We start from the raw sequence: 13747 nt of genomic DNA, 5'->3' as shown, positions 1-13747 counted from the left end.
TCAAAGATGAACACATCAGGAATCTTCTTACATAAGTTTGGGTTACTATGCTAAAGCAATGATGCAATTTTAACTTGAATACATTTTCAGAAATATATTTTAATTACAAAAGGCAATTGACCACATTACATATCCATACTAGAGGTTTTAACTTTGCTGTGATTAAAGCTGTATTGTTTTACTCCATCACTGATTATGCAATATAATTAAATTTTGCAAGGTGAAGGTTTTTTAGAGAAAGAAAGTGAAAAAAGTTTTTGCAGAGATGCGTTCTAAATTACTGAGCTGAGTAAATCCACGCTGAATGGGTAACACGCTTTCTACCATAGTCATGTCAGCTTATTTGACAGGCCAAAACCCCGAGTGTGACAAAGGCAAAGATAAGGGTACACGCAGCCTTATAGTTGCCAGAAAACCTTGATGAATGCCAGTGCAAGTAGAGCTCTTCCCCTAGGACAACAGGATCATCCACTACGTATTCTTCACAATAGCCTAGGAAAAATGCACATCTGTCAGTGCAATGCCATTTCCAATTGAGGAGCTGGGCTTACTATAATATTGGCTATTGCATCACTTAGACCGATGGAACTGAGCCCAGGTATTGGCTTGGCATGTCAGATACATGGTTCAGTAGATATATAAAACACCTGGGAGCCACAGAACTGAAGCTCAGCAAACACAGAGGTAGAACTGGCCAGGAACGTATTGATTATGAGCTGGTGCTTGCACAACAGACACAGAAATAGCCTTTAGGGGGCAGGAGAAGACTGTAAATACAGAAGGTCTTATGCCAAGAAGGAAATAAAATTTTGTTTCTCTACCTTCATTAAGCAATAGACCATCTAAATACAGTGCATTCTTCTGCCTCATGGCTATACACAGAATGATTTTTATTGAAAAAATCTGGACTCAGCATATAATGCACAGAGATTAAACTGACACAGTAGGTCAAGGGTAAGGATATCACAAATACTCATTTTAGTAAATGAATTAAAAGAAGGAAGAGTTGGTATCCAAGAGCATTCTTTGCAGTTATTTTTTAAAAAAACATGCCAAGTTAATTATATTGATACAGTGTATTTCAAGACAAGATACAAGTTCCCTGTCACTGAACAAAAAATATTGTTGAAAACATTTATCATGTGTCTGCCTAAGGGGCAATGTATCTTTTTTTAGAAACTAAGGCATCCCTCCCACTATTATCCCTAAACAGCAGTTATCACAATTACAATATAGATTCCTTTCTTAAACTAATTACCAAGCTAATTGTGTTCTTCAAAGACCATCACATTAATTTTCATAAATGCTGAACAAATTTATGTTGAAATACATGATTATATAGAGATTTACTGATCTGTTTTTGCATCGTGGTAAAAATAGATCAAAACAAAAGAAAATCCTTAGCTTTGCGTGGCAACTAGGTAATCTTTATCTTCATTAATGAGTTTGGAGAATATAGTTACAATGCATATGGTGTAAAATGCAGAATAAAAACATTACCATATTGGAAAAAAATGTGAAAATCCTGGTTAATTTCATATTCAGCCGATCAAGGTAAGTGTGAAAACAGTATTATTTTTATTGTGACCAAAACAGCTTGGCTTAAAAATGTTTTAAAATAAATATTTCATAATAACGTTGTATTTTAAGCAACTATTAAGAAAAACACCACGAACTTCATATGGACTCAGAACAGTGGATAATTTCCCTAAACCAGTTTAGCATAAATGCACTCACCCCCATGCTGAAGTAGCAGCTTGCCAATTTCTACATGTCCATTTGACAGTGCATCATGCAAAGGAGTCACCCCGTCCACTTGACTGAGCAGGTCTACCTCTGGACAACGTTGCAAAATTTCACGGACACACACTGTGCTGCCATGGTTACAGGCTTCATGCAAAGGCGTCCAGCCAGCATAGTCTGAATTATAAATCAAGGGAAGTTTTAAAACAGCAGAAGTAGTACTAAAATGTTAATATTGTAATTCATTAGACAGCAAAACACTTTACTTCTTAGTATTCATCATGGCTACACTGGCAGCTAGTGATTTCAAAACAAGCAATTCTATTGAAAAACATCTGAAAAAAATTAAACAGCGTTTTTAAAAAATCAATCGAAAATGTCATGGTAAAACACACCTTAGCTATAAATTAACCTTTCCTCAATTTTTGCTATGAAGTCCTCATTTTGTGTTGTTTAAAATAATAAAGACAGCTTTAATAGTATAAATACAAACTTTATTACCAAACAGATATTAATACAGTTCTTTATCTGGCTTAATTTCTTAGTTCTGTAGAGAAAATGAATAACTTACCTTTAGCATTAATGTCTGTTCCAGGGGAAGAGAGAAGCCGAATCAATCTCTCCACTTTGTTACTTATGCAAGCTTTATGCAGGGCTGTCTCTCCTACCATAAAAAATTAATAGATTACACTAGACTAGGCAAGATAGCAACTAAAGAAAATAATCAAAGTGCCTGGAACTAGGAGACCTGGCTATATGCCAGAAAATTCAATAATGAGTAAGATTTTCCTTTATCCTGTTTAACCATCTTTTAAGAAAATTCAAAAAAAACCCACAGAGCTTCTGTTCCACCAGAGATCCAGCAATGAAATTGTATTGCAAACGGTTTAACACAGGAATTATCTCCCCCCAGTTCAAGGTTTAAAGCTTCAATCACACTATAAAAGCACCAAGTGATCACAGAACACCAAAAATACTGGGTTTTGAAGCAATAAAACTTTAGAGTGCAGTTGCCCTCCCTTAAATTTATTCATGAACCTACGTTAAAATGTATGGTTCTTTTTACACAGCATTTATAGCTTAATTCAAATGAATGTTTCTGGCTAAGCACGAGTGCCTCTACACACTCAAGTACAATTCAGAACTTCAAATCCGTTAACAGATGGTTTGCTGTTTCTCAATAGGCTGTCTGACTTGGCTACAGTAGCAAGGGAGGGGGGAAAGAGAGAAATAAATGAAGGGGTCCTAATAATAATAAAAAGAAAATCCTCTGGAAAAAAAATCCCAAGCCTTAGCACCATGTAAAGCTGAAGTAAGTATGAAAAATTGAACAGCAAGCAACTGAGAACTGCTGCTTATATATAAAGACACCATTAGTTTCTGCATGATAAAAACTTCAGACCCATTCTAAAAGCTGTTTTGCTTTCACTAAATGATTAGGTTTGAACAAGAGCCAGAGGAAAATCTTGATGCCAGGTGAAAGATGATGCAACAAACATCTTAGAAATGAAAAATATCTCAGGCTAAATCTCTCAGCCTTTGCGATAAGATTTACATGGTATATTTTGTTACATTAATACCTTCACTACGTAAATCTGTCAGCTCCATACTCATTCTTTCAACAGAAGATACTACTTACAATTTTGGCAGGGGAAGAATAGAAAAAAAGCAGTTGGGTTAGTTTTTTTTTTGCCCTAGTCCTTCAGCTCACTTTTCTTTGTAGAAGTCAGCATGTAATAATTCACATCAATTTTACTTGCAAAATCAATAAAGAGAAAGGGAACCAATTTTAAAAATGCATGGTCTGGCTCTGTTACTGAAGCCCTCTTAAATCCCAAAAGAAGGTGAGGGTTTTTTTTGTCCTTCAATGTTTGTGATACAATTCTGTTTTTAATTTTTTGAACAATCCCAGCTTGCTTTTGCCAGTTTTTTCTAAGCCTTCTCTTGGGTGCCATGATTAATATAGTTGTGTTTTAAGTGATATAGGTAAATTTCTGATGATGAAGATGACAAAAAGTAGTTCCAGCAAGTAATTCTGTTCAGGTAAAGGTTCATGTAAAGTACAATTTATTAAATTTCTGTAATAAGAAGAACTGAATGAATTACTGCAATGCTGTTATATTCCTTAGGTACTTGGGTTCCAGTATAGCTAAGACAAAAGCCAAATGCCTTTCATAGTCTGGGCTGAATGCCTGGAAGAAAACAGTCCATATGCTTAACACAGCTATGTAACATAGCATACTCCTCAGTCTTTGTTCACAAAATGTCTAGGACTGAAAGAGATGAAGACTGAATTATACTTTCAAATCAGAAGACGTTGATCCTACCAAGCACAGGTTGAGGTGGATTAGCAAAGTAAGGCGGGCAAGACTGGAATGAGCTCACACAAGCTGTACACTGTATTTAATGTCTGGGAGGGGGAGGGGAATGAAGAAGGCAGCTTTATTCCACCATATATACAATTCCTCCTTTTAAACAGACATTGGAAAAAAGAAACATGAACCATACAAAAATAATTCTTGGGCATAAGCCATCATTTTAGTTCAGCATTCATCAGAACAAGGTTTTTAAACCTGAAACTGTCGATTCTAACCATCCAAAGTTCTTAACATAAATTAGATATATAGAATACCTTTAGTATTTCTCCTGTAAAAATGTACCTCTTCAGCCAAAAGGTAGGAATTCTCTTTGGTGTATGAAGCCTCAAGTTCTGCTTTCGCTCTAAGCTTCTTTGTCAATGGAGGGCACTTATTAAAGATTAAGTCACTGAAAAGAGAGCAAAGGGGACACTTCTAAAATCCCTATTTTATATTATAAGATAAGGTATATGTACTTAATGCTTTTAAATGTGTATATACGGCATACTTAGATCTATCCATTTCAGGGTTATTTCTGAAATGTCTTAATTACATAATTTCTATGTCATTTAATTATAACTGTATTTAAAACAGTAATAAAATTAAATTACACACAATTAAACTTTCTTTAAAGGTAATTCTACGAACAGTTCAACTTCTCTATGTACACTTTAAATTTAATATTGGGAAAATATAACTACATCAGTTTGCATATACACTGAGATGGAGGATGGGGAGAAAGGGGGAACCCCAGCCCAGAGGTGTTACAGGTTTACAATGGAGCTTGCTGTCAGTTGCAGTAATTTGTAGACAACAAACCAGGTCATATAAAGTTCAAGAAATGTGTCAGGTCAGAAGCTGTCCCCCAAAGCAGAATAAAACTGGTGATGTTATAGGTATTACTTACGGTAGATCAGGCAGCACTTTGACTTGGTTCTGCTTATCACCATTTAGCATCTGTAATGCCCTTTGAGACTCAGGGCACGGCCATTGCCCTATTTTCTTTTTCTTCGCTTTATGTATCTTTCCTGTCTCATGCATCCCTAACTCTCGCAAAGCAGGCGAATAGGAACAGACCTGTTGCAAAAGTAACATTTTCAAGGACTTTGTATACAGTAAATTAAAATGCAGTCATTTTCTTTTACATGTACTTGATGCAAAGCAGTCATCCGCCACCCACAGCTTGCTGTATCTAAGTTTTAAAAAATATGATCCCTAAATGATTGCATATATAGATTGTTTAAAGTTGCCTTCTGCAATCTTTTTTATATTCTTGTAATTCACTCTTTATGCTGGCCTCAGAGGTGAGTGGGTTGTGTCTGAGCCAGAAAGTGGGAAATTCTAGACCTCTCTCTTGGTTTTTTGAAAATTTTGATCACTTTAGCTGGACATAAGACTGACGTAAACCTAATTGATTCTCGGGTACTTAATGAAAGTATTTACAAGCTTCCTGCTCCCAACGCAGGGAGCCACTTGGTAAAGAAATGCTCATTCTCCTCCTTCTTCTCTTCTAAGATGAGGGGCTGGATTAAGCCTTTGAGCATTGCGAAGGCAATAAGCTAGTTCTCTCTTAGGTGCTCTCTCATTATTAGGATAGCTTTGGATGTTGTAGGTATTTCGGCTTCTTCCTGGTAATACAGAGCTTCCAACCCACCTATACCGCTCATTTCAAAAAGTCATATAAGTTTCTGCAGTTTGGCAAAAGCATAGGAAAAAGACCAGTGATGGGACTCATTCGATGATTACACAATGATTATCTCTAAAGATAGATAATAAAGAAGGCTTTGAGTATCTAGCAGATCACCGTAGATTCTGCAGGCAACTTGCAATGGGTGAGGGACACCTTTCTTGCACCTTCACTGTACATTTACCACCAGAGAGTAGGAGTGCAGTATTTGAACCCATAGAAAAGCCTAACTGATAAGATGCTGTATGAGAAGAGCTGGTAAAATTGGACGACAGTTAATATTTATTGTATGGAACGAGAAAGGAGGCACAGTAACGCTAAGGAAAGCCACAAAAAGCACATGAACTTGTTGCAAGCACTACAAAAATTTACATTTAAGTAGTTGCAGACAGTGATCAGTAGTCATGGCAATACTAAAAATAGCAATTGCTGCTGCATATGTGTTGGCAACATATGTTAAATATTAGATATATAGTTGATTTATTTTTAAAATTCTGACAGTCTTTTGTTCAAACTCTGTTCAAACACGATGTATTAATAAACAATGATCCCTGTTCACAATAACAATAACAAAAACTCCTGTAAAATTCAGGAAAACTTATGTATGGAAAATGTATAAAGGTGTAAATTTGTTTTCCTTTGACTCTACCTGTAGAATTTTAGGACATACAGAAACAGTTATGGATTCCATATTCTGTTTAGTCGTTAGTATTAAGATTACTGAAATGAGGTTCTAAGTTAGGGCGTGTCATTATTGTATGATCTCCCTCATTTGCCTGCATCCTGCCAGCAGTCATGGTTTTGAGAATTTCTTTCACAGCTTTCATCATGTATTTCCTCACCAACTATCACAAATTGTGATTTGAAGGCAGGAGAAGGTTTGCAAGTAGGAGAAAGTTTTTAAGAGGAGAAATTCACAGGAATACAGTGTGGTTCAAGATCATAAAACCTTTTATGTAACAAATGCTTGGACCCAGTAATAGACTGTCACCTCTTCAAAAAATGTGAAGGAAAAGGTAACCCAGGAAAATCACACTATATTTAGCATTTTCCTTAATCACAAATGTAACATTGCAATAAATTATTTACATCACAGATTATTTTAAAAGCTTTCTTTGTGACTTTTCATGTTAACTACACGTAAATAGATTAATCAAGTGTTACCAATTCTCTGGCAAGAAAAATCTTACTATTCTTTTGAACCCAGATCTCAGGCAAAGAGAAATTTAAATGCAGTAGAGTCTATCTACAGGTAGAAGACAAGCATGCAATGAGCATGACCACAAAAGAAATATTTTCCACGACTTTCATGAATCCAAGTACTTGTAAAATACTTAAGTGTGATAGGTTATTAAGGAGTAGAAGAGTTACTTACTATTTTCTGAAGAGAAAGAGGTTCTGTCGAAATACTTATATTCCTCTGTAAACACATTGTTTTAAAAACTGCTTCTGCGACAAACATTTGAAGCCAGAGGGATGGTATGGAACAAATGAATGTTTTTAATTCACATATCGAAAAATCTGGATAAAAGCAAGGGGGGGGGGGAGGGAGGGGAGAGCCTTAAAATGAGAATATACAAACCTGTACATCTAGAGTTATCTAGAAGATAGCTCTTCCAGACTGTTTTTTTTCTGCTGTTGCAGATTCAGAAGCTATTCTCCATGACAATTACTAAATTCCTCATATTAAAAAAGATTTTATCCATCATCTGATAATAAGACCAGCTTCTAAGAGAATGGTCAACAGATTTTAAAAGGCAAGGCACCACTTTTTACATGAAACTTTTTTAAAAAACACTCTAAATACGATCTTATAAAATTTACACCTTAATTTAAAGAATGAAATTACTTATTTGGGAAGTTATGCAAGTGATCACCTTTAAAATCTGTAAGTGGCACAATACAAACACAATTCAGATAAAATGTATAACACATGAGCAAAGAAATCTGCAAGTAATGCAGAGTGACCTATAAATTCTACATTAAAAGTGACCGTAAGCAAATTTCAACCCCATTCAGATGTACCAAATAGTTTATACTGTTTTAAAAAAAACCCAAAACATACAGTGGCAGAAGAATATGTATCTGTCTCAATATATATCAGGCATATGTCTGGCCTACCTCTTTTTTTTTCTGGAAAAGGAGACAGAATGACTGATTTTTCTTAGACTGATATTTGTGTTTTGATTCTAGCAAAATAATTTTGTCAAAATAGCAACTGAAACAGGTGGAAAGCAAGGTCTGCCATGAGGAAGAAAGTCTTTACTGTATTGAGGGAATATTCTGTTCTGCTAAGAAGTTCTCATACATTAACTGATCTGTAGACTCAATCAAAACAGAAACACTAGTTTTGAGAGTACAGACGTTTTCTACTCTAAGAGCAGCAGAATTCAGGAGAACTCTGCAACAATTTTTTGGGCTTTAAGTGCTATAGACTGAACCGAGAGGCAGTGATCACCAATAGGTCACAGAATCTTCACTCTTTATATCCAGACTGTAAATGTTGTTCTTGTGAATGCTCTCAATTTTCTTCTCAATAATTTTCCATTTGTGTACAGGAAAGTAAGAACGTCTTACAGAAATACATATCCAAGATTCTCCCTATTACATGAAAGCTAGAAAATCCATTGGAGAGGTGGCAATAGTAGTAGACGCTAAAAGCTCCATTGATTTAAATACTATAAAGTTCCAACTGATTTGGGCTTCTAAGATCTAAGGCAGGCTATAACGGTTCTGATAATTTACTTTCTGTAAGACTGGAGTGGAACTATTTGTCTAGAGACTAAGATTTCAGTTTAATTTTTTCAGGATAGACCTTGTCAAGTCTCCATGTAGGAGAAGGCAGCAACACTTTAAATGAAGCCTACATACACCTATCTCTAGAGAAAATGATGAATGAAACCAGAATATCCATACAGGTGTAACAGCTGAGTTACAGTTTTCCCAGTACTTCCTGGGGGGGGGGGCATGAAGAGCTTTGGTGGGAATTAAATTTGAAAATGAAATTAAAAACATTCAGTAGTTTTCTTGAGATTATTTTTTTGGCCTTTTGAGTTCCTCATCCCCTAATTGCTAAAAGGACAGATACCTCAACCAGCTTTCCATGTTAAATGATAATGGTTCATTTCAGTTGTGACATTTCTCTTTATCTAGTATATTTAATGAAAAAGAACAATAGTGATTCATGGGACTAGTTGGAGTTTTCCCCTACCCCCCAGATAAAGTCCATTAAGTCTAAGGATTTGGAATGAGACACGGAAATGTTTCATCTGAAGTCTGTATGGGTCGAAGAGTTCAGTGTAGCTTTTGGACTTATGCCTGAAGTATGTTTAGCAAACGAGATCAAGTTTGCAGAATGAAAAATTTCACCTGAGAATTGGCCTGAGCTAAGGTGTCTCCAATTGCCTCTCCAAAGTTATGGCTTATTATGACACGCTTAAAGCTCTTCCTAAACTGACAAGAGAGCTCCAAAGATTTTTTTTGCTTCTTCACACTGTATAGTCTTGCTTTCGCATTAACACCTATTGAGATTTATTTAGCAGGATTTTAGTAAGAAAGCCTGTTCTATTTGCTCTTTGCTTGGGACAGACAGACAGAAACATACACACAATAAAAGTTTCCTGCATACGTACACATCACACTGTAAGACTGCACAGCTGCAAGAGAAGGTAAAATACAACTTGAAAGTAAACTGAGGATTTTGGTTAGGACTTTTGTGTATCTGATTAAAAGTCTTTGAGAGGCCTTTCAAACACTCACCGTCACATGAAATGGCAAGGTACTGTGCCAAATCATCAGCTATTTGATGAAACACATTTCTGTTTTTCACCATAAGCAAACTTGAGATGATCCAATATTCCACTACAGTTCCAAGAATTGCATTTAATAGACCAGCTATTTCACATGTAAAAGCCTAAATGAAAAAAAAAAAAAAAAGTATCTATAGATGTGTACTGTATAACAAATTCACACTGATAATGTACCAGTAATAACTAGAGAACTTCTTTACATAAAAGCCCACTCTGTTGCCACATCACTTCTTCACTGGCTTTTCTTTTTCTGCTCATAAGCGAACTGTTGCAGCCAGATCAACAAAATTAATATGCCATTGATGCCACATCAATTAAGATTCGGCACTGGAGAAATACAAGTTATTTGAAAACATCCTGTCTAAAACAACATGCAAAAAGGGATCAAAGCTTACAAGTACAAAGTGTGGTTTCTTTTTAAATTAGGTTTTGTTTAACTGTAAGATTTCAAGCACTGCATTTGTGCTAGTTAACCTTGTGTTTAATTTGACAATTACAGGGATCTTATTCTTTCTGCTCTATTAGGCTTCTCTTTTCCTAAAGATTTCATCATGACATTAAAGCTCCTTTTGTGACTAACCATGTATGTCTGTGCGAACAGGGAAAAGGACGCAAGGTGTTAGTTTCCTGCACAGAAAAAACTTTGGCAGCCAGTTTGTGGGATCAGAAAACTTTATTCTGCTACCAAAAATTCCAAAGAGACTAGCAGCTGCAAATTTAGAAAGAACATACTTATGAGTATATTAGCCTTACTTTTTTCTCCCCTGAACCTATACAAAATGGTCATGTGTAGACAAAAAAGCCAAAGGGTATTTTCTTCAGGAGGCATCAAGACAACATACAGCACTTTTAACATGCAATCCAGAAACTACCATAAGACAGACGAACGTATTTGTTCACCCATGTAAGCACTTCACTTCATCAGTATCGGCTGGGTAAAGCGCTGCTTCTACTGTATGAGTTGGTCTGTGCAAAGGAAAGTCAGACCTGTCTACTCAACACCTTTCTGTGCCATGTAGAAATATTTTATGCAACGATTCTGAACTAAGTTATTCCTCTGACCACATGTACAACCACAGAAAATTCAGTATTTGTATGTCAGTTTTGAAAACGCAAATTGGAAGAATACGTGCACCACCGTAGGAACACATGAAATTCATGTGCCCACAGACACCTACCTAAGGCTCTACCAGAGAATCACTACTGCTACACCAGAGCACCAGTCAATATATTGCATTTTAGTGAAAGACAATGAGTACTTCAAAATGGACAATTTTGGATAAGAGGGAAATTGAACTGAATATATGCTGACTTATTTGTCGGCTTGAGATTTTAAAGGCTTACTTAAAGGAAGCAAAACTTTTCTGTCTTTTGCTGTGCTCTCACACCACAGTCAATGGTTTGTCTGATATTCCTTTGAGAACAAAATATGTTCAAGGTTGGTTTAAAATAATTTAATAGGACTCCCTCAGGAGCTGGAAAGCACCAAAGACTGAAACAGTTTGAGCTTCATCAATAAATCAAACAGACATATATAAGAGCAACAGAGACTGTGACACAGATGAGATTTATTATAAAAAGATTACAATGTAATTTGTTGAAAACCTACATAAATACTGTCCCTACAGTTAACAGACTTACTTGTCATTCAAAAGAAAAGGAATAAACACAACTACAAATAAACACTGTGTGGGGAGGGCGTATGATCTCCATCACTGAAGGCTTTTAAGAACTGGCCAGGGAAAATCTGTTCGGAATGTGATCTCTGAGATTGCTTCCAGCTCTACTTCCTCTTACTCGGTTAAGCTCTACTTGATTTGGTTTGCTCCTTGCTTTAGCGTATTATACTTTATTGTAGATGAACAGTAGGATCTCAAAAAAAAATGAGAATGTTGATATGACATGTCAACAACATGAAAATAATTTTTTTCAACTAAAATTTAAATATTTTAAAAGCTACATTACTCCCTATCTTCTGAGGATTCAGGAACAGAAACTGAAGAACTAATTTAAAACATCTGAAATGCATTTAAATTTCCCTTAAGTATGCACACCTCTTTTATCATTGGACCCCAAAGCAAAATACTGGGTGAATAATTTAATTCCATCAATAGTTCTTTGCAGGATATAAATTGCACAAATGCAGCAAATAAGCACAATTTTAACAGAGGTAAGTGACAGGATCAAGGACATATAGATGTAATCTGAGGTAGATACAGATGTAAAGCACCAACATTTACATTCTTTTTCTTGTTTCTAAATCACAAGCTTGAAGTAATTCATCTATGAAATATTTTCAAGGAAAGGGGTGGGGAACGAACACTGACCTTGAAGCAGCAGATTGAAATAATGACTGTTAATAGTGCAAGTATTAATAATGTTTCACAGTCAGATATATAGCTGCATATTAAATCTTGCTGGTACACTAGCTGCAACTACGTTTGCTCAGCTAAGTATCTCTGCACACTGACAAAGACAAACCAGATACTTGCCAACTGGTCTACGTTTGGTTGATGTTTTGGTTAAACAACGGTAGTACAAACCAAGAGCTTCTCCTTAATATTTTGAAATAAATGGTTCGATGCTATAAATGAGGAGGAAATGCTCTAATTTCCTTCTCATTTGGTAATGAAAGTATCATCTGTTCTAAGAATATTCAAATATTAACATCTTAAAAATATTTTCATTTTCAACCATAAACCAATACAAACATAGTGATGAAAACACATGCAATATTAAAAAGGAAAAAGAAGCAAGCACTTCCATTAAACATGGGAATTGCTACCATGTATGACAAAACATTGTTGTGCACCTAAATAGCTTCTGCTATCAAACTCAAGAGGCTAAATCTTCAAAAGAAAAGTCTCTTCTACTGCTTTACAACTCTACTGCTGGTTTAAAGCTGCAGTTTTTCTGAAGTTTAGATATTTTTAATTACCAAACTAACATAAAGGGAAAAATATCAACAAATGAAAAAAAAGTTTCAGCAACAACATTTTTAGAATGTAAGAATAAAGTCTTACAAAGCTAAGTGATCCCTGTATATTAATCAGTCAAAAAGTAAATGCACAGAAGCCACCTGATTTTTTTGTAGATACAGAAAAGCAATATTCTGAACATTGTATGGAAACACTTATTCCTAGATAGGAAATAACAAGTTACCCATATAAATGACATGAATTGCTCTTTTATTAACAAATGCAATTTTGGATTAAAGTAAAAACACATTAAATGACAGGGTTTTGTTTACACTGTCTTTTAGATAATGGTGTGACTACTGGTCATTGGAACACGAGCCTTCAATTAACAAAAACTGAGAATACTCAGAAACCACTGATTTTGGTTCTATCATTTACTACTTCAATCTTTAATCAAACTTGAATCCGATTTAGTTTTAACAGTTTGTTTCCGTATAAATTGGCAAACAAGGACATGAATTTTGTAGGTATATTATAAACTATTCAAGTCCCTCTTCCCCATAAATAATGTATTTTTAAAATTCCTAAACATAATTTACTACTACAAAATGTAATATTTCAAATCATGTTGAAAAGATTTTTAATAGAACTGCAGTATTATTCTTCCTTATAAACCCAAGTGTACCGGGTCTGCCTGGGATGGAGTTAACGTTAATTTTCTTCATAGCAGTCCGTGCTGTGTTTTGAGTTTGTGCCTTGAACAGTGTTGATAACACAGGGATGTTTTAGCTATTGCTGAGCAGTGCTTGCACAGTGCCAAGGCCTTTTCTTTTTCCCACTCTGCCCCCCCAGCAATTGGGCTGGGGGTGCACAAGAAGCTGGGAGGGGACACAGCCGGGCCAGCTGACCCCAACTGACCAAAGGGATATTCCATGCCATAGAAACGTCGTGCTCAGCAATAAAAGCTGGGGAAAGGAGGAGGAAGGGGGCACGTTGGGGGTTATGGCATTTGCCTTGCCAAATAACCACTACCCGTGATGGAGCCCTACTTTCCAGGAAGCAGCTGGACATCTGCCCGCCGATGGGAAGTAGTGAATGAATTCCTTATTTTGCTTTGCTTACGTGTGCGCAGCTTTGCTTCACTTTCTAAACTGTGTTTATCTCGACCCATGAGTTTTCTAGCTTTTGCCCTTCTGATTGTCTCCCTCATCCTGCTGTGGGGGTGGGTGAGCG

General features: G+C 35.9%; 1 protein-coding gene across 5 annotated transcripts in view; it reads right to left on the bottom strand.

The window, feature by feature from the left end:
• Nucleotides 1–13747, bottom strand: part of SLF1 (SMC5/6 complex localization factor 1) — a 38988-nt gene that overhangs the window by 1623 nt on the left and 23618 nt on the right. For all 5 annotated transcript variants that reach the window (XM_075526461.1, XM_075526460.1, XM_075526459.1 and 2 more), the window contains 6 exons: nt 9547–9700; nt 7163–7308; nt 5008–5177; nt 4376–4509; nt 2315–2407; nt 1738–1920 (listed from right to left, as the gene is read on the bottom strand). In XM_075526461.1, the coding sequence (XP_075382576.1) occupies nt 1738–1920; nt 2315–2407; nt 4376–4509; nt 5008–5177; nt 7163–7308; nt 9547–9700 (880 nt within the window). The remainder of the gene's footprint in view (nt 1–1737; nt 1921–2314; nt 2408–4375; nt 4510–5007; nt 5178–7162; nt 7309–9546; nt 9701–13747) is intronic.

This window comes from Mycteria americana, chromosome Z, assembly GCF_035582795.1.
Source record: "Mycteria americana isolate JAX WOST 10 ecotype Jacksonville Zoo and Gardens chromosome Z, USCA_MyAme_1.0, whole genome shotgun sequence".
Taxonomy (NCBI): Eukaryota; Metazoa; Chordata; class Aves; order Ciconiiformes; family Ciconiidae; genus Mycteria; species Mycteria americana.
Note: the sequence above shows the minus strand (reverse complement) of the source record. Positions and strands in the feature narration are given on the sequence as shown.